Source organism: Thunnus albacares, chromosome 13 (genome assembly GCF_914725855.1).
Source record: "Thunnus albacares chromosome 13, fThuAlb1.1, whole genome shotgun sequence".
In the NCBI taxonomy this organism is placed as follows: domain Eukaryota; kingdom Metazoa; phylum Chordata; class Actinopteri; order Scombriformes; family Scombridae; genus Thunnus; species Thunnus albacares.
In genome coordinates this window covers 28,667,885-28,694,765 of record NC_058118.1, presented here as the reverse complement: position 1 = coordinate 28,694,765, position 26,881 = coordinate 28,667,885, and the positions used below count along the sequence as shown (strand labels likewise).

At 39.2% G+C, this 26,881-nt stretch overlaps 1 protein-coding gene across 4 annotated transcripts in view; it reads left to right on the top strand.

The window, feature by feature from the left end:
* Positions 1–11,562: 11,562 nt before the first annotated feature.
* The window catches only part of cadm1a (cell adhesion molecule 1a), a 416,956-nt gene continuing 401,637 nt past the window's right edge, over positions 11,563–26,881 (top strand). The window contains exon 1 of one of the 4 annotated variants that reach the window (XM_044370498.1): positions 11,563–11,713. In XM_044370498.1, coding sequence (XP_044226433.1) covers positions 11,641–11,713 — 73 coding nt within the window. In that variant the 5' untranslated portion in view covers positions 11,563–11,640. The remainder of the gene's footprint in view (positions 11,714–26,881) is intronic. The other 3 variants (XM_044370499.1, XM_044370500.1, XM_044370501.1) reach the window with 3 other exon arrangements.

The following is a 26,881-nucleotide window of genomic DNA, read 5'->3' as shown; positions in this document are numbered from 1 at the left end:
TGTCACACTGAAGGTGCGTGCAAAAAGGTTCTTTAAAGATACCAGCAATCAATTGTTTCCATGCAGACAGGAAAGGTTGGAGCCAACAATGTTTTATTAAAATCAACAAAGCAATAAAACAACTAAAATGACCTGTCCCTGAAAGTTAAAACAGGAATGAAAACTATGAAGACAACTAAAATGACCTAAAACTGCCCCTGTGGCCACATTCTAGATTCTCGCATGAATACTGCTGTCTCCTCTGGCTCATCCTTGCATTGTCACCTTGCCACCATCCATAGGGGGTAGATGATGATTTTCCAAGTCCACAAAATTGTGAGCAGTGACTTAAAGGTCTGACTTCATTAGATGTTAAGTGCTTACAGGGTTAAGTTAGTCATTAAGCTATTCAGTTATTGCATAATTCGTATGCTGTTATTCTTGATGTTGCTTGATCAAATATTCCTTGATACTTAAAGGTTAAGAGTGTTGCAAGCAGTTGTAAAAGTTGTAATTTACTTTAATCTGTTCTTGTGATTCTATACACTGTCTTCTTGAAAACACATATATTCTATGAAAAAGAAATCTATTTTGTGATATTCATTTGAAGTCAGTATAATTTTCCCTTGTCCCCCTCAAAATTCAGATAATGAGCCTTCATATTTCTTATCATGCCTCCTGTCTTTTGTTGCATCAAGTGTTCTGAGTTAAATCAACCTGTAGTGGTTTAAAAACAGAATCCTTCTTTAAAAAGTAGTCAGTAATTATTTTAAAGGCAGTTTTTCAAAGGAGCATACCCCTAAACCTCTCTGGCAATTTGGGGGGAATAGTGCCCTTTTTACCCTGTTCCCAAGAGTATGTGCATGCAATTACTTGAAATACTGAGAAATCTCCATGAAAAATACACACATCACCATGGATGAAACAAAGCCAAAGGATAAAATTGCACAAAAAAAAACTAAATGAGCCTGAGGGATTCAACTCACATTTGGTTGACTGACATGAATATTTATCATGTGGAGAATAGAGTACTTATGTATATTTGCTTTTTTGTAATATCCCCCCAAAAATGAGTTCAAATTAATTTCATTAAACCATAGCAATTGATATACAGTATCTAAAACAAACACAGTGTAGCACACAGTGAAGACCCATAAGGGAAAACCCCTAAATCACCTTAATCATGCAATACAGACATGCCTTTTAATATATTTTAATATGTTTAAAGAACATATTATTCTACATAAAGACTTCATCACTACTGAAGATATGTGTTTTCATTCATATCAGTACACTGACATCATCCCACATAATGATGAAGGAGGAGAGTGGTGCTTTGAACACCACGAACCACACAATACCCCTGGCTCTTTTCAGGGGGAGGTGACTATTGCTTGGCTTGTCAGCCTGCAATTCTGCCAAGCTCTTGACAGACCAAAGGTATGGACGGTTCACAAACAGAATTTTTAAATCTGGCCTGCATCAAAGGCCTGAATAGGAAATCACAATCAACTGGAGAGAATGTCAATGAACTGCATAATCCACAGCTATCGAAGAAGACAACATTAGAAGGCACAGTAAAAGCAAGGTTGTAGTTTGTGTTATTTTCACTTTGTCACCAAAAAAAAAAAAAAAAAAATTGTTACTCATTAAAGTTATTAGAAAATCTTGAAGCCAGTCAAGCATTTAGCAAGAAAAAAGAAACAATGACAATGTCCAACATATTCTAAACATTGTCCAGCAGATAAAGAAGGGGTTGGCAGCTTTTCACCTGAAGTAGAAGATTATGTCCCTCGGCCGATAACATAAAGCAGGTCCTCTCTTTTGGCTGGCAAGAAAAGTTTGCCAGGAGCTCACATGCAAACATCATGGAGTGATTCATCCACACACTTGTGTAGCACACTTGTGTGGATGAATCACTGCCTGCTGTTGCCTCAACATCTGCCTTCAGCTCTTGAAAAAGAGGCAAGTGATATTCCAGCATTCAAAATGTATAAAAGCCATAATGGTTGGATAGATGTATTTCGTTAGCCCAGGGGCTCACCGAATTCAGGTGAGCCCTAGAGGGTGGAAACAACCGTACCATGTTACACAGTGCAAGCTTTGGTGCAGCACTTGGTTGTTTGTCTTAATTGAACCACTGGACTGAGGATGATATCCACAGGAAAGTCTAACAGATGCCTCAAGCAGCCTGTAGGAGGGAGGCTCTCCTCAACTTACAGTATAAGCCAGAGGTTTTCAAAGTGGGAGGCAGGCCTCCCGAGGGGGGCTCCAAACAGTTTAAGGGGTTAGTGAATAGAAGTGAAAAAATGTTACATTACTTATCACATTAGTTATCAAAAGGAGATCATGTAGAATAGCTTATATGAGTGTGATTTGGTTAAAGAGATAGTTCAGAGATACATTAGTTTTGGGGAATTTTACAGTTTTTCCCACTTTCCCAGAGTCAAAAACCAATAAATGACTTCATGTATTGGGTGTAGTCTGAAGTTATGTCAAACAGTAATATTAGGGGATCTTGGCTCAATTGTTGAGTGTCTATGGGATCAAATAACATAATCATCATCCCATAGACATCCAGGAACTGAGCGAAACTAAGCAAGTAAACTAAGGGATGGTGGGTGTGTGTGTGTGTGTGTGTGTGTGTGTGTGTGTGTGTGGGGGGGGGGGGGGGGGGGGGGGGGGGGGCTTTTTCCAAGCTTTGTCTGAGGGGAGGCCCACAGTCTCAGACTTTGAAAACCCCTGGTATCAGCAAAATCTGGTCAATCCATGCAAATGAAAGAGGTTGAGCAATTACAAGTATGACAATGGCAGAGAAAAAATTTGATCAAAGCAGTGAAATGGGCAGATTGGGCAATAGGGTTCTCTCATTCTCGTCTCATCAATTTTTCAGGTATGGTATGCGGAGGGACTGCAGAGAGTATGTATTCTCTATGGACTGGTACAGGTACAGCATGCTAATGTTACAGGACACATGCAGTTTAGTAAAGTGAAACATTTTAAAATATATATGGCCAGTTCAGTTCAAATACTATAATTCTATATTAACTCCTCAGAATAAAACATCATGTTATGCCCTTACAACTGACTTAAGATTGAGCCTTACTTCAATTATCAACAGAAAAATGTTCTTTCTTTCTCAAAAAAATGCTTCTTATCAGAGCCATGCATTCAGTCATTGAAATGATTGCAATTACAGAGCATATTTTTTTTGGAGAGCTGAGATCTAATTAAAATATAAATCAGTTTCAACAAAGTTTTATAGGGTTATAAATATACTGTGGCTTTAACACAGTGTCACTAGAAAGCCCATGTCCTCTTCTCTCTCTATATCTCTCATTCCATTGGATCAATTTCTTGCTTTGTCCTGTGAGTATAATGAACGTCAACCACATGCAAAAGTGCAATTGTCAGCAGTGAATAGTATTCACTTCCTGTGTTATTGTTTTCATAAATTTGTTTTTGATTTATTGTTTTGAGCAACAAATCTTCTGTCTTTCTGTCTGTCAGCAGTCTGTCTCACAGCTGTACCAAAGCCAATGTCACAATTAGTTGTGCTGCAATATGTTAGTTTCTTTAAATGTACACATTTACCTGCTCCCTCTTAGATAAAAGATAGATACACTTCTATGTCTCAGCCTGCATCATTAAACTTTTCTAAAGTGTAGCATGCATGTGATTAAAGCCCACTGTTTCCCCAAGCAACTCCCACTTGCAATAATATCTTAAAAGCACACATGTAGTTATGCTGCAAACTGCAAACAACTGACCTTTGAAGAAAATACAGTTGTTTGTGAAAATAGACCAGTAAAAATAGAATTTTTGCACAGTGAACTGCAGTACTGCACACAATAAGCAGATTCAGTGGAGCTGCTTTTGTTGATCACAATGGCAACACAACCCCACACTTAAACTGTTAAGGCTACAATTTACAAGGCTGACAGCTATAAGAGGGTGTTGTGTGTACCTTTCTGTGTATCTGGTTACTTGAGAATAAAACAGCTTACCATCTTTCCTCCGAGGTTTTTGGCTATTACCATCTCTGCAAACTCAGACTTGCATGAAGAATCAAGTAGAATTCCCTAATAGCATCACCAAGCATCACTAAACACAGTCGGTGGTTGGTTTTAACACATTACTTGATTATAAATCAATAAATGTGATAAGAAAATAGTAAAAATGTTAAGTTACAAAATTATGGAGTCAGTAAGAGGAAGATCATTTGTTTCAACTTCAATCAGTCCATGTAGTATGTATAGTTTATTTTATAGTATGAATAAATTAAAGGTATAAATATTGCAGTTACTGCACTATTGTATGTTAACCAACACATTATCATGTCTGTGTGTATGTTCACCCTTAACAAGCTTGCTGTCTAGTTTGCTAATTAATAGCAAACCATATTGGCTACTGTGCTATCTATATAGCTGTTACATAAATGAATGCAGTCACTTTGATGACTCACTTTAATCTAATTTCCTGTGCCTATTTATACAGGTGCGTCTGTCCCGTTTCTCTCACTTCTCACTACCCTCCCCTCCATACTTCTTTTTCTGCTTCCTTGCCTGCCTCTATTTCATTACAGGAACCACAGGGGGGGGATGATGAAACTATCAAACTTCATTGAGAAGTTGCCCCTAACATGAGTCTCACGCCTTGGGTTTCCTCACTACAACACCTTATGCCCATCTTCGATCCCCCACTTAAACCCTCTGTTCATCTTTTTGTGACTGACCCCTTATTTCTTCCCATCCCCTAACCTCTCTCACCCCCCTTTCCGAGACCCTGTCCTTACCTTACGCAGTAATTAACACATTTGCATACACAAGTGGCACAGTCTTTGTTAGTGAAAGTACTTTTAACTCTATTGTGTAGATTTAAAAATTACATCACTCACCACAATTACCTACAGTTTTGAGCAAGACTAAGGCCAAAGATAATATTAAACACATTTTATTTTATTTGAATGGCATTATGAGAATAAGGCTGCAAAACATCTGAATGATTGTTCACACTAGACAACTGTTCTGACTTGAGCATGCAGGTATCTGGCATGAGTTCACTTTCACTCATTTGACTCCCAGATTAAAGATATCATGTTCCTGTATTTCATTAAGACTCGATAATTATAACACACCCCAACATTAATAACCATTAATTCACATAAAATGAAAATGTTCCCTTTTATGGCTTTGAATTCAACGCAGACCTCCCTTTAAAGTGTGCTGGTTAAATCTTTACATGGGCTCACACCATAATATTTATCCACTCTCTTCATCCATCATGTAATCCCTCATGGCCTCAGATCAGGGGAGAGTGGTTACGTTACTGACCAGAGAATCAAAAAAATCTGCAGGCAGCAGACTGTTTTCCTTCTCTGGAATCGACCCCACTCTTGCGATAAAGGAAGCACTGACTGTGGAAACCTTCAAATTGAAACTCATAGCCTATCTGTTCTCATTGTCATATGACTGACATTAGCACCGTCTAGCTCACCAGCAACAGTCTCTACTCCTACCCTAACCTAGACAGTTGTGATACAGACACAGGCCAGTGGGAAGTACCTCCTACGTTCCTCGTTGCTGCACCACCACACTCAGTCGCCCTGCTATCTGTATGAATGTACACTTGGCTCACTGTGTCTGATTCTGTGAGCCATGTGTGTGGCTGTTTATCTTCCCTCTCTGTTAGACACTGGCCTGATGTAGTATTTGGTAGAGGACTGAGGTTATGCACTCTAATGCTGGCCATAATTTCACTGTCACTGTCCATTTTACTATTTTACCTTCTGGGTGGGGTTAGAATTATTCTTTGAGTTAACTTGCTCAAGGTTTAATCCTTACTTGCCCAGTGAGCAGCAGAACCAATAGATGGCAATGTTGGTCATGTCATGATGTTGGTCAGTCTATCCAATACTTTTATCTTGCCAGGATGCCAAGAGAACTGATATATATGTCTGATGACTTAAGTGCTCTTTGTGATACATAGCCATTTTTTCAGGCATAATAAACATACAGTTCCCTTATTTGTATGGTTAATGAATAACCCAAGGAAGGAATGTGGTGGATGCCTGTAACTGTATTTTTCAGTTTGTGCAAAAATCTTTATCATAAAAAAACAAACATATACAGTACAGAGCAGCAACTTTAAATACAACCTAAGCAGCACAGACACAGGTCCTTATGATGAGGCGGATAGCAGTAAATATGCCGAGTTTCCTTCAGAGAGTGTGAGCTGTTGCTGAGCAGATGAATATGTGCTCGGGAGGTGCTTGCTCAAATACAGTGTTTGGGGTTTTCAACCAGCACACATTCTAAACCTAATGGCTCTTGCTTGACAGTGCCCCCCTCAGTCTGGAGAAAGACACCAGTTGTCGTCCCACGTCTAATGTCCTGGATTGCCAGGCAGCCCAATCCAAATCCCACAAACGTCTGTAGGTAGGCAGGCCATGTCTTATCTGGCCCTTACGGTAGTCACGCTGCAGTTAAAAAGCAGTATGCAGGTGCACTCAGTGTTGATTCACTGAGTTGGTCATCAGCAATTTTTCAACTGAAATTACTGCTTTCCTTTTTATGTTATTGAGAATAAAATTTTTCATCTTTCCAGGATCTCCCAGGGAATTTGATCGCTGACGTTCCTCTTAGTTCCTCTCCTTTATTTCTGACCAGATCTCTATGCTTACAATTTGGTTATATAGGTCTTGACCAGTTAGGCTTGTTTTGTTTGTTTGTTTGTTTGTCATGTACATACAATGTATGTGCATCATTGTATCATTGCCTAATTTTATTTCAATCAATCAGTTGATAGTTGAGATTTTACTCTGACCAAGGTTTTGGACCGACTGACTGACCATTGCCATTCTTGGAGCTGTACTTTTTAACATGGCTAAAAAAAAAAGGCAAGATAAACCTTTTATCATCCTCATGGGAAAAATCTATGAGAGAAGGGTAATAGCACATACCAAGGGTAAAAAAAGAATATAAACGTAGAATGTAAAAGAATGTATGGTTACATAAACATAGCTGTATGTTTGTAAGAGGAAGAAATGGAGGCCTTATGTACATATATGGACATATATGGATGCAGTTACTTAAATTATAATGCTTATTAGCTTGAATGTGTTTTAAACATATTACTAGATACAGTGTGCTATATAGTCAACCTACATACACATCATGTTAAGATAACATAATAAAACAAAGTATCATTAAGCCTCATCTTCCATGAATGATGAATTCCCATTTGGGCCGGTCAGTATGTCAGCTTGTTTTGATCTTTGAATTCCTTTTGGGACCAATCAGTTGAGGCTAAGTCTGAACTGTTGAATGCAGCAATGAAATGAACCATATACCTTTAAAATCAGATTGGTCTTGTCAGCACGGATGGCCCAAAACTGTTGCAAATTAGCAGCTGCTTAAGGCCACACGGCCACTCGGGGCCCAACGGGGGAAATTACTAAACTATAGGGGTCCCTTGGTTTGTTTTTACTTGGTGTTTGCTGATTCTTTTTTATTTTCTGTTAAACACTTTGCAGCTTTCTTTATGTGGTAGGGAGCAATAGGAAAGACTTCCCCTAACTTTTCTTGAACGCAGCCCTTGTCTGTTTACTAGCCCTTCCCTTCCTATCAATCAGGGTAAGGGATATTAATTATATATTAAATATATTAAGACACCAGTTAGATGCGTGCCTTCCTCTTGCTCCTGCTATGTTCCCTGGTCAGAGTTATATAGGCTGATATTTGAATGTTAGAAAGAAACTTCCTTATTTTATAAGGGTAACTGTGATTATTGTTTAAGCTTCCTTGCTAGTGCTCTCTGGGAGTCTCCCTAGTTATAGACCTTTTCATACCATGATGGTAAGTAGGGCATAGACAACTTTGAATTGATTTTATTGTGTATGCAGGTGGAGGACTATATTGATGATGTGTCTCTTTTGTAGGTCTCCACCTGCTGCTGTTTTGCCTGGTTTTAGTTTTGCTATAAGTGTATGCCACATTGTTGTGGAACCAACTGGAATTGTAGTTGTTTTGTTTGGTAACATTGTAGTCCCTTTTTATTTCAATAATTTTGTGGAAATGAGTGCAAGTCTACTGGGGAGGCTAGTCCCCCTGGGTGGCTCAGATGCATAAGTGGTTCACCTGTTTGCTGTGCAGGTCTGTTTAGGTTTATGTGAATGCACTTGTGGTGAGTATATGGTAGCACCCACAGACACACCTTAGAGTACCCTGTCACCCTGTTTACCAGCCTCAGCCCACTCTGGTTTTGTTTATTTCTTTGGAATACCGGAAGTACAATTTAAATAGACTATTAATGGTAAAAGATTTTAATTATATCTTTAAAATAGTTTGTAATGAAAGAATATTTTTACTACTTCATATTAACTTGTGCACTTTAACCACTAATTTCTGTCTTTTCAGCCACATTTGCCAGTTTCCTTATTTGATTAAATAAAAATACCTGTCTTTTTGAATCAAGTCTTTGTGCCTTGTTAAGTTTGAACTTGAGGCTACTGGTATTTGGTAAAACCTATTTCCCAGTCATACATATTTACTGGGGTGCAATTTCCCAGGTGACATAGTTGGTCTTCTATCCCATTCACCCATCAAATTTAGTTTTCTCTGCCACATTAAGAAGTGTCCTGTATAAATATAATCTAATTTGTTATGATCAAAGTCATTTAAGTTATATTAGATTTTAACTGTGCAAGTCTTAAAACCAAGTGTATAGAGGTTGCAATCAAACTGTTTAAACTGTAACAAATCAGCATGTTAAGTTTCTGATTTGTGTTTTTTTTTTTTATTTTAAGCTGTGCTAAACTCAGGCAGGCCAAATGTACTGCATCATGTGGAGAAGGAGATGATGATCATTCATGCATTCACTTCACCCTCACACCCTAACCACAAAAGATGATCATTTAATCACTAACTAAGCTCTTGAGGTCTGGTTATTAAACGCTCACCATCATTTATACAGGAAGGGAATGAGGGTCAATTAATAACTAGAACTCAGGAGGTTGGGTACTACAAGAAATGTCACCTTAATGGTCAAGGTGGTTGCCTACCCCCATAGGCAGATTAAGACGGGGCCATTGGCATGCCCCTTCATGTTCACATGGGCAAAAATGGAGAAACTGGGGGGTAACTTGCCAATAGTTGCCTATGTAAGTGTCCATAACTGTCAAGAGACGAGATGAAATACTTGAAGGCAGGTGTGATGGTGGTACTCATATTTTCTAATTTAAGATTTCAATCCAACAGTCCATCTGTTATACAGGGCCAAGATTGTGCCTTGTCCCCAATTCTGTTTGTAATTTTTTTTTCATGGACAACATCAGGGGAATACTGTGCGGTATGGTGACTTTGAGATTGCATCTCTGTCAAAGAGTGTCTCAAAGTCTTGTTCACGAGACCAGGTAAGATTGAACATGAGACTGACAAGGGAATTGGATTGGACAGTAGTAATGTGGACGCTATACCGAAGTGTTGTGACAAGTAAGCTGAGCTTGGATTCAAACCTTTTCATTCACCAGTTGCTCTACTTCCATCTATGTTTACAACATAAAAGAAATTTATTTAAATATGGCATCTGCTTAATATTTATATTACATAACATAAAACTTGGATTTAGGCAGGTTTGGATGTCTAAATTCTGGTCACTTCTTATATAATAACTGTCTGTCAACAATGTTTGTCAGGAGGCTGCTGGACTTTAGCTGGCCTGATATGTTTATCTAATAAATAAAGGTAGAAACAATCAAATGGTGTATTCAGTTTATGTATTAATCTATATAATATGGAATCTTTAAATTAAAATCAAACTGCAAATTATAACTTCAGCAACTTAATGACCTCTGAAAAATTCAACCCTTGAGTATTTTTTAAGTACTGGCACTGTGCACAGTATGCGTGTGTTTGCCTGCCTTACCTGCCTTAATAAACCTCTTTCACAGCAGACATTTTGACTTGTCATAGCAGGAAAAGGAAAACGGGTGTTAGTAGTAACATTAACGATGGCTCTGTTCTTTATAGGTGTCCTATCACGCCATGCCGAGCCAGCAGACACAATGCAACGCCCTGAAACCTGCAGATGTAAACAGAATGCAGCCATGATTAATGTTATTAATTACAATCTCCCCATTTCCATCAGATCAGCTGAGTCTTTTGACTGTTTGAAAAAACACTTAAACATACTTTTTTAGAATGGCTTTCCCATAACATTCGATGAATTCAAGTGTGTGCTCTGGGTGATGACTGTATGCTTTCTGTGTTTGTGTATGTGTTCTTGAATGTGTCTTTTATGGTTTTCTTGTCCTCTTTGTGTGCCAATGTCAGTGTAAAGCACTTTGCTATATAAATAAAGTTTTACATACTTACACCTATGTTTTTCCTGGTATGATATGTTAATACATCTGTTGTGAAAAAGATCTATTAGCCATCTACTTTTTGATATGTGGCATAGTATTTTCAGCAAATGATCATTTGAAAGTGCTGTATCTTAAATGGATACTTCTGGTCACCCTTATACCAGCTTGAGAAACTCTGTTTGAATCACTCTCTTTGAATTTTTCTTATCATAAGTGATAGAAGTCATTATCACAGCTGGGGAGCTCCATTATGTTTCATAATGCCTTTTTTTTTTTTTTTTTACAAGATATAAAAACAACAGACTAAAGGCCACTTTTCCACTCTCAGCACTTAACAACCCATAATCTGGAGCTTCCCATAACCTTAAATTTTAAGAGCCTTTAAAACTTTGGTGCTATAGGTTCTGTCTTGGGTTTAACCAATTGAATTCTTTTGGATACATATAATTAAAGGTGACACCTGGACAAATGTTGACTTTTTAATGTACTGTTTGATAGGCAAGTGCACTTTTGGGGCAGACAACAAGAGAAAAAAAAGGTGGCACAAATATTGATCTTCTTTCAGCACAAGACTGTTACCAGACCAGTTCCCACCATGCTGACCAGTTTTCCAGTACCCTGTGTGTCCTTTTGGGCATCTGACCCGTCCAAAGAGTCCAGCTCTCTCTCAGCTCCGTCAAACCAGCCAGCTGCTTGATTCTGCCCTGAACAGTGGAGGTGCAGGTGAAGAATCCAATGGAGAAAAGACTCGAGTGCAATATTTTTTTGATGGGTTGGGGAGGGGTGAGGGGAAACTGAATTCTAACTGGGGCCTCTGGAATATTGCCTACTACAGGTGGGCGAATCAACAAATGTTGTTGCACTCAGGAATCTATTATCAGTTTTTTTGAAATGCCCAAAATACAGAAAATGATTCAGCCAAATTTATATCAAAATCTGTTCAGTTCAAAACCAGGATCGTTTTCCCACCATAAGGATGTGACCCCCCCCCCCCCCCCCCCCCCCCACACACACACACACACACAACTCCCTGCCACCCCTTACAGCACAACATAGCATTAAAAGCACTGAGAACCGATCAAGTCGCTGGGTTGTTTTATTTTTTTTCCTATTTTAAGTAAATACAAATAGTTGTGGTATAAAAGACACATTAATTACAAGTAATACAACCTATCAAAACTGCGAATTAGATGAACATGGTAGATGGTACCCTCCCTTTCTCGCATCTCATTAACTGAGTCCCGTTGTAGCTATAGGTGAAGCTGCCTCTCTCTGCCATACTGAAGCAGGTGTCCAACATGGCGAACGCTCGCAGCGGCTCTCTCGCGACTGTGCTCTTTTTATTCATGTTTCAAGCGGCTCTTCCTAAAGGTACGACTTTTTCCTTTTGATGACTTAACGGAATACACACTTTCCTTAAAGATTTCCATGGATGTAGCTGGCAGGAGTGCAATTTTATCAGCATACTGGGCAATGTTTGAACGTGAGTGGCGGAGCATTGGGATGTATGATGTTGGAGCAAAACCCAACTGTCCGTAAAGTTGAAATACAGAATAGAGAGAGCAGATGTATGTGTGTGTTTGCCATTAATAGCTTATAAACAGGCGTTACAGATACGCTGCCTAGGAATACATCACTTCGGTCAGCTCACTGTTATGAATCGCTTTGCCGCTACACAGCTGGCAACTCTTAAATGTAGCCAATTCTGTTGTGTGTGGGGGGGAAAAACACACACACACAGCGTGGTCTTTTGTTGCTCAGGACTGCACAGAAAGATACATTTGGCATGTTTTTGAAATCAGTGTTTGTTTGCTCAATCCAGTAGCATGGTTACTTTTGTGGCATGTTGTCCAGATCGGACACTGTAGACTGTAGTAAATCACAGAAAACAGCGGTGCAGCGGAGGGACCGCTGCAGACAAAAACTCCATTCAAAACTCTGCTAATTTTATATCACGTAACACAGTAAGAGATTCATACAAAGCAGAACGTAACTGAAAACATGTTACTAATAATGTAGTTTTTTGATAAATTCGGCGCATTGATAACTGACGAAACAGCATTTGTTTTCCATTTAATCTCACTTTTTTTTAGAATTCGTTCACTATCGGCCATCCCGCTGGATGTCGTTAGAAGACTATTAGAAGAACGGGCGAAACCGTTATAAAAGTGGACATTTTAAGAAAACAAGTGCTGTTAAGTGTTTTCGATGTATGCCGAAATGAAAGTCATTTCCAAGTGGCTCTCCTCATGTCTTCGATTACATTCTGATACGTATTCCCGCTTGCTGGTAAACAATAGAAGATTAATTTGCTTGAGTTTCCAATGGCGCTCGGGGCTGTCCTCGCGTCATCTGGGGACTGGATTTGCAGGCTAGCATCATGCATGAAAAACATCAAAGGTTCTTTCGGGAATAGTGATGTTAGTCAGATATGCTTTCAAGTAGCTGATGGGTTACAGATAAAGCTGGTGAGGGTGAAAACTGCAACAAGACTTTATTGTCATATAAGCGACTGGCGATGCCTTGAGTGATATTCGTGAGTTGGCGGGCTGCGGAACACACGGGCACACACACACACACACACACACACACGTTTATTTTTCAGACTAAGATGGGATAAAGTGTTTAACATGTCAGTTAGAAGTCGGCGTTTTGTCTTTGTTTAGTCATGAGCAACTAGGAGATGCACATTTAGCTCGGGGTTATTAATCTTTGCGCATTGGTACACTGAGGATGGAGTGAAATGATAATAATAATAATAATAATAATAATAATAATAATAATAGTCGGGGCGACGCACCCCCCACAACACAACACGCACATGCTGTTAAACTGGAAACGCGTTCAAATAGGTAACACAGTTATATAACGGGATAAACTATGGCTTTTTGGCGAATTTCGGCACCTTTGCTGCGCTTCTCCAATCTCTTGTTATACCCTACACTTCCGTCAAATCAGTTCTGATTAGAAACTTAGTGCAAAGCTGCTCTTCATGATAATATAAACCTTTTTTATATGCTGACTTCGAGCCTCTTATTGGCGAGGATGACATGGGAGGCAGATGTCGACGTTTGTCACATTGTGGATTATCCAGCAGGCTTAATCCATTGCAACGTTTTTATCCATTAAAATGGACGCACAGTACGAATGTCTCTTTCATGCGTCAAGTGAGTTAAACAGTCTTTTTGAAGCACAGAAAACTAAACAAGGCTGCTGTGTTGTTCTTTGGACAGCGGGCAGTGCTGCTTTACCTTCATGGAAATGGCTCCACTGATTTGAAACAAAGCTCAGGACACGTTTGCACAAAGCATATCAATTATTTACCTCCAGCGCACAGTCTCACAATGTGCTAAGAATTGCATTGCAGGATGTTTTTTTTTTTTTTTTTTTTGTCTCCTCTCAATTCAAATACATGGAAGTTGGTGATATGAGAGTAAGGATTGCAGTGCAGTCAAGCTAAGAGGAGGCTGCATTAATCAATTTCACCCCCACTGTAAGTTCCATTTGGCACACAGGATCGCCTCATACTGTCATCAAATCACACAAGTGCTCCAAATGAAATGAATTCATGAGAAAGCATTCACAGTTCACTGCCTTTGTGTCAGAGAGCTCAGAGTGGATCCAGTATACCTCAGGAGATTTTTGCTTTGGGAAATAAGTCCATTAGTGATATGTTTTTTTTAACCATCATTGTATACATGCAGAAGATAGAAGTCATTTCAGCTGACTCAGATTAGAGATGGGAATTTTCTAGGAATAGATTTTAAATTGTGTTTATAGTATTTTCCACAAGTCTTGTATATTCAAATGAATGGCGATTGACTTTGGTGATAGATGAGATGACCACCGCTCTATTTTTTTAGGCAATACATACATTTAAAATCACACTTAATTGTGGTAATTAGATAGAACATACACTTTAAAACACATCATCACCAAGAGACCAATATAAAAACATGTGTGTATTATTATTTGTGTGATCTAAGTCTGGCTATAATCATGTAATAGTCTAATTGCAGGTCTTCACAAATGTCTGTCTTTAATGAATTTGCAATTTATAGATTTGAATCAAGTTTTGTTCATACTGTAGGCTTATTAAATAGTGAATGCACTTTTCTTTTCATGAAGAAACTGTGCAGTCCTAAAGTGATTAAAATTGCCCTGCAGGCATATGTTTTATCCTGTTGTACATAATGGGGGTATATTACTAGAATGTACATAATTTGGTAATCGTCATGCATTTCCTTTATGGTCTTGTATATAAGTATTTAGTAAGTCCAGTGATAATGCAAATTATACAAGGCATGGCAATTTACAGGTTTTATTGAATGCTAACGCAGCACACTTTGACCACAAGCTTGCTGAGACTTGAACACACGGTTGTGCAATCTATCAGTTACAGTGAGAAGCATTTCTACTGTCATATTTGTGCAGTTATGTAATAACGCAGATGAGAGCAGGGACTGTTTATGCATGAATGCAGGAAAAAAATGTATGTAAACATGACTTTACCATGACAAGTGCATCAATGTAGGTAAATTACCTTGGTTTTTTTTTTCTCAGTTCATATGGTTCCTGTGTGTTTGATCTTGGATGCTGATTATGTTTTCATTCATTTGCAGCGTAGTCAAAGGTTTAAGCTTTGCCCGGGAATGAATCAGTTTCCTGTTAGTTGACATATTGACTGAAATTTTGGAAAACTGAAAATTTTAGCTGTTTGTTTTTCAGCAGACAAATAACAATCGTGCTGTTCTCAGACAGTGGACAGGAGTAAGTAGATCCCATTGGAACCTATTACTTTGTAGTGGTGGAACATGTGCAGAGATAATCCACCTTCTTTCTTCTGGCATTGTTGTCACACCTTTGTAGACAGACTCACAGAAAATAGCAAAAAGATTATTCTTTAAAAAAAAAAATGCTACATAGAGTCCTAATTAATGAGGAACTGATAGAAAATTTTATTTTCTGTACATTATTGGTTCGAGTTCACACTTTACTCCTTTATTTACTGCTACATGACTGATGATTCCTGGAGTATATAAGATGAATTGGCATCTTTACTGCCTTAATGTGATCATTTAATTAGAGAAAATTCATTCTCTAAAAATCTATTACAGTGCACCTAAATGACTTTTATTTCAGCAGTCAGTGTTTAGGCTGCAGTTTGCATTTATTTGGATTAAATACCGTACGTGCTGGATCTCAGATGTGATTGTTTCCATCCTCCCCCTCCATGTGACAGTTCATATAAGATTTTCGCTCCATGCTGCCTGCTTGAGCCAGTTGTGCTCCTCACAAGAGATTTTCTTTAAAAAAAGAAAACCACTAGTAGGCACTGAGCTCTGTGTGCTCAGTCTGGCAGTACTGTCGGTTACAGTTTTTCAGGAAGTGACAGTTTTCTAGGAAGTCCTCACTTTATAGAGTCTTAAAAGCAATAAATGAAAAGGCTAAGCATGACATTGAACACTAAACACTGATTCTGTTTACCAGTTATTGAGCGAGTTAGTGTGATATATCAGTCGTGATTACCAGACTAGAGTGGTGCTCACACAGACTGAGGTCTCTGTTTGCTAAAGACTGCTTTACTACCTGTAGATGAAGTAGAAGTGATACAGTGGTAGGTGTTATGTAATAGCCCCACACACACAGGAAAGGCCTTTTGAAAAGTTTGGACCACCATGGAAACAGATCACAGATAAATTAGACAGAAATAGTTCAGCTTTGTTATAGTGGATATCTTCCACAGTTAAGCTATGCATGATAATATCATTATTAATATTACAGTTGTTATCATTGATTTCATTCACAGGTGCACTGATTCAGTGTTTTCACACATGGTCTGGGTGCAAAGTACCTTATTAAGTAGACATGCTAAAGGTAATTATTAAACGATAGGTTCAAAATGTGTCTTAAAACAACAGTCAGGTGACCAAATGAACGTTGAAACAGGTTTTGCTACTGTAATCAATCCTCCTCTTCATACTGACCATTAGAAAGTCACCTCCAAATGTGTTTGCAATGTCAGTGATGGGGCACAGTCCTTATTTTGAGAAAAAAAATGTATGTAAAAGTTTATCTGTATATATTATAATGCTTCAGCCAGCTGAGGTAGTCAAATAAAGTGGATATCTGGCAATGTTAATGTCTCTTTAGTAAAAAATGATCTCTTTGTTCCTGGACGTGTTTTCCTGTTCAGCTGCAGTGGAAGGATCGTAACAAAGAGGTAATTTGGCCCTAGAAAGCCAGACGTCCGACTTCATTTGACTAATTTGGATGGCTGAAGCTTCACATTAGCTTCAGATAAACTCACATTTTTGGGTGGAAGGAGAACTGTGGATTTTGTCCCCCATCACTTAAAATGAGTACGTGTAGAAAGCTACAGAGATGGATGCTAGAAAACTCTGTAAAGCAGCTTTATAGCAAGTTCCTGTTCATTGTTAAGGTGTCTGGGCTGCAACTTCATCTCTTTTGGTTTGCTCTCGCTGCTCTCACAGCGTAAATTTCAGCCACAGCAGGCAGCTTTTGTCCGCCAAAAAGCTCTGAGAACCTACTCGGCACGGGCTAAAAAACATCACATGCACATCATCACATATTTGTCAATACCATATATTATGTACCAAGGAGCTCTATTGATTCTGAGTTTTCTGCCCCAAAAAAATAAAAATTGTAATTAAAATTGTAGTTGTAGAAAGTTGTAGTTTTGTAGTCACTGAAGTGGCACACACACTCAGTCTAGTCCTCATACACGGTGTGGTTTGGCTCTCCGTCAAGCTGGTAGGAGCCCCGATGATGGAAAACAGGTGTGGAAATGGACTTGTTCTCCCTCCTGTAACCCCTCCACCCCCCAGCATCCTCTCTATAGCTGTAATGAAGAACAATGGCTTTATTCCTGAAGGGAGGGGACCCAAAGTGTCCCCCCGCTCCTTTCTCCGCCTCCTCCTCCTCCTCCTCCTTCTGCCCCCCTAGTCAACAGTGACTCTTCTGGCAAGCCAACAGATGACAGGGCTGGGTCGCATCTGGCCTCTGTGCACTTAGTGTAATCAAAGAGAGAAAAAAACGTTTATGGCCTACTTGTTAGCGAGCTGTCGACTGACGGGATGTCAAGTAAGCACCTTCCGAATCCAAATCTCTTGAGGGGTTGGAGAGGGAGGCGGGGTTGAAGGGGTGGGCGTGGGCAACAATATGCCATCCTGAAAGCAGCCTAGTGACGAAGGTATCGAATTAGCCTGTGCTGTACAATTCAACAATCTGGCTATATGAGTCAAATTCAACTGATGTTTGAATATTTATGATCGTATTTGCATAATGTTGATGCACAAAAGGCTACTGAGGTGAATGCAAATATTTTCCAAACATCACTAGTAGGAGTCTTATCCGACTAAGGCTTAGGGCAAGTGTGCACTCAAAGCAGAAATGCAGTTTAATACTAGTTTAAGAAATCAGTGCATCACAACAACAAAACCCCAAAAATCTAGTGCGAGCTGGAGCGACAGAGAATGAGTCTAAGGAGCTAAGGCTTGACAAGACTGATGCATTTATTCAGGGATTAAAATGGAAAAAACATGTTTTATGCACCGCACTTTTCCACTTTTTGAGCCATGTCCAGCTTTACTTTACATGCAAAAAAAAAAAAAAAAAAAAATCACCCAGCCGATTACAATTTAAAGGAATATTCCGCAAATTTTGTGGAATCTGTGAAAAAAAGTTATAACAGATAACCTGTACTACAAACTGGGGGGGTGTGGAGTTTTGAATTTTTAGAGCTTCACCCACACTAGAGACTAAAAGTCAGGATATCTTGGCCTACTCCTTTGATATTGACTGTGTGGAAGAGACAGGGATCGTTCTTTTATCTGTAAGGTAAAATCAGGCTTGACTAAAACATTGCTTTCCTAACTTTGTGAAACAAAATGTAACAAACAACTTACTGAATTGTTATTTATTAATCCGATACCAGATACCCAGTACAGCTATTTGCGTCAGCATCAGACAGATCTCCTATAATTTTAAAATATTTTGTTTTGAGCTTCCACGAAGGTGGGAGACTCACAAGAGACTAATTTAAAAAACAATTCAGTAAATCTATTTATTTGTTACATTTTGTTTTAAACAAAGTTAGGAAAGCAATGTTTTAGTCAATGTTGCCTTAGACATAAAAGAATGTTCCCAGTCTCTTCCACACAGTGAGGCATATAGCTTATTAATCAAACACTGGTATCGGATCGGTACTCGGTATCGGCCAATACCCAAACCCCAGATATCGGTATCGGGGCTGAAAAAGTCCCTGAAATATCTATGATATGTACTGGATGGTATCTCAGATCTTGTTCTTTCATTTTTTCTCAAATGCCGTCATTTTTATTGACAATGCTAGGCTTTTCAGAGGAATGCATAGTGTGGTGCTATGTGTAGCTGGCTGTAAAGGTAACAGAGTCGGAAAGCCCTTTAGTACTATATAATCATCAAAGACTGCAATCTTTAAGGGTTTTAGATTATTAATCTGCGATCCTGTTCTGAAAAAAACAAGAGATCAGTTCAAACAAATGAACAACATCTAGTTCTAGTGTCATTTATGCTCCATACGTATAGGAATGGCACTTCATCCTTTTGACACTTCCCCCCCTTTCCTCCCTTCACATCTCCCATTCAGAGAGAAATGAGCCTGATAATATTTTGAATCTTTAAGAAATAAAGTCAGCGCAGCTGTCATCTTTCAGAGGGTTTGACTTTTCCTTTTTTGAACAAGATATTTCTTAGTCATCACTCGCTGCTTTTTTCCTCCTGTCTGTCTGTGTTATAGCACCGCCACGGCTCTACTGTCACTGTCAGAGGTAGACTGTGATTGGCTGTGTTGCGCTACAAACACACATGTGATTGGACAAGACAGTGAAGTCGCAGCAGAGACGGTCCGGCTTGCTTACATCCCACTCTCTGTCTGATTAGATCGTTGTATAGACTCTGGTTAAATTAATCACATGCAGACATCATCAGACGCTCGGTATCTGCCCTGGTTACTCTGTATAGCTGCCTTCCTCTCTTCTTGGTTGTTCTGGTCGTTTCCTTTTAGTTTGGTCCTCAGTGAATGAAACACACCATCAGTTCGGTTGAGGACAGGTGACTCAGTTTTGGGGATTATTTTGTCTCAAAGGGGCTACAAGTCTTTAAGTGGTGGACACCAAACACCCTAAAAGCTGCGTTTTGTGCGTTAACCACATTCATTGTTTCATTTTAAATATGGTTATCTGGAAGACACGGCCACAACAACATCACTGTCTACCAGCATTGTATATGCATGATAACCCATGATGTGCTTAGTTCTACTATTAACAAAATAATTAATTATGCAAAATTCATGGTTTATTATGTGCTTCTGTTTTAGAGGTTCAGGGCTCAGTATGATTGGCTCATTGGTCATTGCGATTACTGAAACAGTTCAGTTGTGCTGCAGTGGAAAAGGAAAACAAGCTTTCTGTTTCTTGCTGTGGGACAGCTGCTGACAGCTGTTTTATACTGATTTATGGTCGATCAGAACTGGTTCTTATGGCATGCTGTCCAACCATGTTGGAAATTAAATGTGTTTCATGGTTGTTCTGAATGGCTTCACTCAAAAGCAGAGTGAAAAGCCAACCGTCACAGATGGGGAATGGGGGATGGGGGAGACACAATATCGTTTAAATACAGGGATAACGGCGCATATTTTAATAATAGTGCTGCACTCGGTCAGTGTCATGGGAGGATCGTCCAGCTCGGGTCTCTCGTTTGTCACAGCAGTAACATTACATGAGCATGGGTAACCGGGGTAACCAGGCTAACTTGGCTGAGCCGTCTAGCATACATCCATGATCATGCTACAGCTAAGTGTTATACTGTCAGAACATTTCGGGTGGAACACAGAGTTAATTGATTATTAAACTATTTTGACAGTAATTGTTCGGGTCATGGAGCGTTCTGAACTGAACATCCTGTACCAAACGCTTCGGGATGAGTACACATACCGTTACACCCTGAAAAGATAATGTGTCATATTTCAAAATAAGAGTCTGTGCACATCAATAATGTTAACTTTCCTTGCATTACAGGGTGAAAGGTTTTGTCTGGAGGTAGAATGGAAATGTATTTTGGCAGAGGGCATAGTGCATCTGTCAGGTTTGGTTAATTAAAGCTGCAGTGCGGAACTTTTACATATAAATGAACGTCTGTTACATTCAAGCCCTTACCAAATGAGTTCAGACAATGCTGATTATGTCTATCACCGCCAGATAAATCTCTCTGTATTTCACAGTATACAGTGTTTTTAAATCTGGTGTCGGTGGCGACATGAATGTATATGGTGCATGCCCTATGGGGAGAGCATGCGCACCAGTGATTTCCACTTGCTGAGCAGCTGAGTAAGGGATAATGTACATTGAGTGGGTCATTATTGTGAAATGAACCCCAGCAGGGTGCTGCAGGATCCCAGTGTGAAGCGCAGTGGTCTCGAATCACCCTGAGGGGTACGTTTCCTTCTTGCCGGGGCTTTGCAGTTGACACAGCTGGAAACACTATTATCACTACCACTTATCACGTAAGTTAGTGTGTAGCGATACACAACTAAGAGAGGCGCTCACCAGATCTTCTGCCATTGCCTGGATCGCAGGACAGGATCTTGCTGCTTTTAACTTTTCCCTTTCTGTAATGGTTGGAACTCAGTAGCTCTTCAAGCTTCCGTCACATCTGTACCCAGTCACAGACATTATCTATAATGTTTCGTTGCCACAGGGTGTCACGAATGAGCTTCCGGTTAGTCCCCTGCTAACTTGAATGGGGATAAAATACTGTAATACTGTAGAACAGTACCGAATGATGTCTGGCGTTATTTAGACAATGCAGCAGTTGGGTTCCACTTCACTTTGTTACTTTCTGACAGTGTCAAAGCAACACAAAAGCCTTGCCTGGGCAAACTTGTATATAATCACATTAAGTGGGTTCGGTGGATTAAAATTGGCAATCATGGCTCCTTTCAATCAACCTGTCAACTGCCAATTTCCTCAGTGGGCTGTCAACTGGAAAAATACATTCTAGGATCTAAGACCCACCTCATCAGTAAAGTGTTCTCACTCAACTTGAGCTTTTTATTCTTTCTCATTGAGAAACAATGTAAACAGCCTTTTTTTTTATTGTGAAGCACGAGGAGGAGCCCTGGCAACATCAGAGAGCAGCCTCAGGCAGGTGGATCTGCCCTGCGCCTCTGACACATGGAAGCAGTCCTGACCAAACACTGACAGGGATAACACACACACACACACACACACACACATACACACACACACACACACACACACACACACGCATGTATGATCACAAGCCAAAAGAGAGAGAGAGAGAGAAAGGGGAAAAAAATCCAGTTACATAACAAAAGTAAAACATGTGACTACAGAAAAAATGGTGAATTGAAAACATTTTGGAAAGCACATTTTCATACGAATGTAAATATGATTGTAGTTGCTGTAAGTAGCATTAAAACAAATGGTGGAAATAAATACAGTCATTGTATAAAAAGACACTTTGAATTTGATTAATTTTAACAGAATCCAACCTTTGTGGGTATTTCTGACATTTATAGTGTTGCTGGCTGAATGCAAACTTGATTTAATAGAAGTTTTGTGTGTGTGTGTAGTAGTAGTAATACATAGCGTGCCAAAGTCATGACGTCACGTTGGTTAGCCTCCCTTCCGTTAGCTTCTGTAACTCAATGCATTCTCACATTTAGTGTTTCTTCTGTTCTTGGAGTTTGGCATGCCAAGTTAAACAACATTTTTGTTGCGCATAGAAAAAACTACAGCCCCCATTAAAAGAACTACAAGCGCGCAGCGTGGGTACCAACATGGGTCCATATCCATAAAACGCTTTCTTCTAAAGTCAGTTTTCAATTTTCTAGTTTTAGTCTTTGCCGTGTAAAGACTTGTACAGCGTTCACTCTTCTCTGTCTGAACTCACTGCGACTCCTCCACTCGCTCCTGAACTCGTCTCCTCTGTTGAGCCATGACGTTTAGCCCGCTAACGTCCAGGACTTATGGGAAACGATGTTCGTTAAAGGCCGCTAAAAAACATAAATATTGACTAAACAACGATATCAGATTGTTTCTCGGAAAACCCCCCGTCCTTATCTAAATATATGAAGTGAGCCACATGACATACTGGGGGGTCTGTTGCAAGGTTGTGGAGTTTTAGTTATTAGCATAGTTACAAAAGTCAGTGAGATTTTTAATGAAGTTTTCCTACTTGTGGAGCAGAATCCAGAACTCCTCGTTTGACTTCAATTCTCCATAAAAACCATAAATACTGGCTGTTACTTACATCAACAGCATGTATATTTTCACACGACTAATTCCATCACTACATCAATGAAGTCATGCTTTGTTGTTTTTTAATGCTGCTGAGGTATCAGCAGGAAAACTGTTGAGTTTGACTGTAGCTTAACAGCAATCAAATAGAAAAGTCTAAGTTATTGTAAATAATAAGTGTCTGAACACAGTATTTCTGTTAAAACTCAGAGCAGGGTTTTCTCTGCCCGTCTAACTCAAATGCAGGCCACCTTGTATTACTGCCTGCCGCCTTTGTTGAAAACTTTGGTTCAGGATGATGGAACAAAAAAGGCAGAACTCAACCACGACAGCAGCGCTGCTCTAGCATGTGCGCACATGCTAGAGTTATCTTGTAGTTCATCTTCAAAAGAGGCAGCGTGTTTTAATTTAATGACTGAAGAATTACTCTTGCGAGTTGAACGTGAAGAATAATGTGAAAACTTTCTGCACCGTCACTCAGAGACTAACATGAGTGGAGCAGCGATGACGTTAATAACAACACGGCGGAGGACCCCGCCCCACCTTCATTTTGTTATTCTCATAGAAGACTGTAAGATACTTATAAATTAAATAATCAATGAATTAATGCATCTAAGTTTTTTAAAATAAAAAGGTTGCGGACCATTTATCTTATCTGCCAGTCTGCGAGAACTGATTCTGAATTGAATCAGCAAGTATCTGGTATCAGGAGATAAGCATATCATCACAGGATTACAAAATAAACACCGTCATTTGTCACAACCCTTTATTTTTCACCTTTTTGTTCCATCTCAGCATAAAATTTAAATCCCTATGGACACTTTCGTCTGTCAAATCGTTATTTTTTCACTTAAGCGTACAACACCCTAAACTGTGTACGCAGTATCACGCACATTGTCCAGCCTTTGCCACCTTTATCTCAGAAAAATCCAGTGAAAACTCTAAAATTAGTGACATTAATAAATTAGTAACAAACAAATTAGTCATATTAGTAACATAAATTAGTAACATAACTTAATAAATGACTAAAAACAATTATCAAATATATCATTTATATTTTTTGCTCATCAACTCATTGATAAATTGATGAGTTGTTACAGCCGAGGACAACAAAGCAGTTCTATCGTAACAGAGGCACTAATACGTGTGTGTGGCTGACTAATATAATCTGAGATCCCAAGTGAACTATTGTCAGTCTCAGCAAGAAATGTTTTCCATTCCTGTTTTTGAATTTACAAAAAGACAAGTTGCCTTTGATTGCTCCTTTCCTCCCTGTTTGAGGCCTTCATCATCTTGCTCTGCTGTGGAGTCACAGGGAGGCATCGCATGCTGTAATTGTGCTCATTTTAGCTGCATTCATAGTTACAATGCTGAAAGTTGACAATGAATGAATAAGGAATCAATGCATATCATTTGTGCTCTCAGCCAAATAAACAATACAGCTGGTGTTCCACTGTAATCATCGGAGGGGAAATGAATGCCCTTCTGAATACAATACAGGTATGCATCAGCCTTCACAGCGCAGTAGGCTTGAGTGATCTGAGTTCTCCCAGCTTTCATTTCAAATAACACTCAAGCTTGTATTACATTTCAGTGAATTTGCTCCTGATGAGACCCTTCAGGCTGTTACACTGTCTTCCATGGAACTCGGATCACGTCTCCCCACTGTGCTCATTTCCTGTCCTTTGTCTCAGCTATTGTAACTCTGTCTTGACTGATATACTCTGCACTAATGCTGGACAACTGCTGCACAATCATGCGCCATCTAATTTTCTTTGTGTCCTAGTTGGACGTTGCGAAGGAAAATCTTACCCGCTAAAGGACGATGGGACCCTCCCTCGTGCAGAAACTGTAGATTGTAAGGCTGTGAAGTAATTTATTGTCACAATCTGATTCTCTTGTGTGGAAAACAGAATTTATAATAGTAAAAGAATATTCTTTTACTCCATTAGTCATAACTCAGGCCAAATAACATCTCCATCAGGGAAGAACACTAAGCTTTTGCAATCATAGCATAGTTTTGTATAGCTGTATTGCATTGTTTTTTTTTATCATTTTAGTTGACTCTTTAACGGTTGAACCTGGCTCAACTTTTGCTGCAGTGTGACATCATCTGACAACGCACAGTGATGGCCAATCAAACTGGTGCAAGAACAAATTCCATGTAGTGAAAGTGAACAGGGTATTTCTACAGTTTACCTCGCAATTGCCGAGACAGAGAAGTGTCACCGTGATAAAATCCTTCTTCATGGTATTATAAAATGCTGTGCAACCTGTAGGCATCTGATAAGCCTTCAAATGAATAGATCTATCACTAAAACTGGACCTCCTGGGTTGTATTTCAGCAGCAAGTTTACCTGAAATAACACTCACCCACCAGAGCAGCACATAGTTGTCATTCTCTACACTGTAAGGCGGCAGTTGTACACTGTGTTTTGCACCAGGATTATTTTTATCACTGGACCATAAAATAATAGTCTAAGCTATCCATACATAATATAAGTATTATGTGTTCATATTCATGTGACTTTTCATGGCATTAGCAGCCTGTGAAGTTCTACATAGTGTCAAACAGGTGTAACAGTAGGTAGTAAAAAGTCACAGTCCAAAGCAAAGATTAACAGCAGCAATTTAAAAGACATTTGTTTGAGTTTATTATCCATTTAGTTCTGATGCCTTCTTAGTTTAACCCTCTGAGCTCCTGATCAAGCTGTCAGGCTCTGTTACCTACCAATATGAAAAACAGAGTTAAAGTAAAAATGGCAAGTTGGCATCAGAAATAGTCTTTTGCCCAGTGGGTCTGTTCAGTGTTTAGAATAGTAGGAATTGGCAGCAAACATTTCATTGATTAAGACTATAAAGAGGATGTTCAATGTGAACTTGGGGATTTCCTGACTCACAAAGCACCTTTTAGTGGAATGCTATGCATGCTTGCAGCCTTTGCCGCTGCAAACCAAGGCTCTTTGCAGTCTGGCCCACTAAAATCTGGTATTTTCATGTGGAGATTTGGTTGTGAATGAATAGTGTTTTTCTTATGGTTTATACTGTAAATCTTGACTTGAAAGATAATTTAAATAAAAGACTTTGAAGAAGAAGCCAATGTTGATGAAATGTTTTTGTCAAGATTATAGTAATGTCTGTAAAGATTGAAATGTAAGATGTGTTTATTCATATTTGGGGCATCTTTCTTTCAAAATACTTACTGGAAATAGGTGTACAATTGGTTTGTTTTTTCCCCCAGAATACAATTAATCAAGCCCTGGAAACCACAATATTTCAGCAAGTAGGACAAACCACCCTCTGCTCTCCATCAGCCTCTGATCTGACAGACTTTGAATCCAATTTGCTGTGTGTCCTCTTGCGCTCTTGCTTGAAGTTAGCATGCAGTAACATTGGAAGAGTATGAATATTTAAATAAATCACTTTTAAAAACACCAACAACAAAAAAACCTTCCTCCTCACTGAATCTTGTAATTAGAAGTTGCTTTTTTGGTTGTGTAGTGTTCCTTTTTTCCCCTCAACCAACCAACTAACACCCAAAGAAACCAGTGATTGATGTTGTTTTTCTAATATATCTACAGTGGAGTTTGATAGTGGAACATATTTCAGATCTATCTTGTTTTGTTTTTACTTTGTAACAATCAAAAAGTAAGTTCCTCTGTAGATCCACCCCTCAGCACTCACATTCAACAAGCACTCAGGGAGAAATGTGTCCTGCGGGAGGTACAGATACCAATTTCTCCAGCAAGGGGAGAGAAAGCAAAGTGCCTGCGCACCATGCACCAACACAACTTTAATGGACAAACAAAAACTTGAAACCCAGGCCTCTTTGCTAGGTCAGGGCTCTTTTTGCTGTTTGACCTCAGGACAAGCTGTTAGGCTGAAATTGCGGTCCATCCATCCATTTCATGACAAGTTCTTTGGGAGTGTGACTATGTGTGGGTGCTGCTTTCTCCACGAGTTTTCCTTAGTCCAGCACTTAATAAGTGATGTTTATACTTTTCTTCTAATTATCCACTAACTGTAGCCTCTGTAAACCAAATGCAGTGCAGCCAAAAGACACTTTGCTCTGTGTAGGAGGTGAAAGACTGTGAAATGTGGGACATCACTACTTTAAACTTAAAATAAATGAGGCAGACTAAGAAAAAAAAATGTCTACAGTTGCAATTGCAACTGAAATACTGACTTTTTAAAAAATAAATAAATAAATAAAACA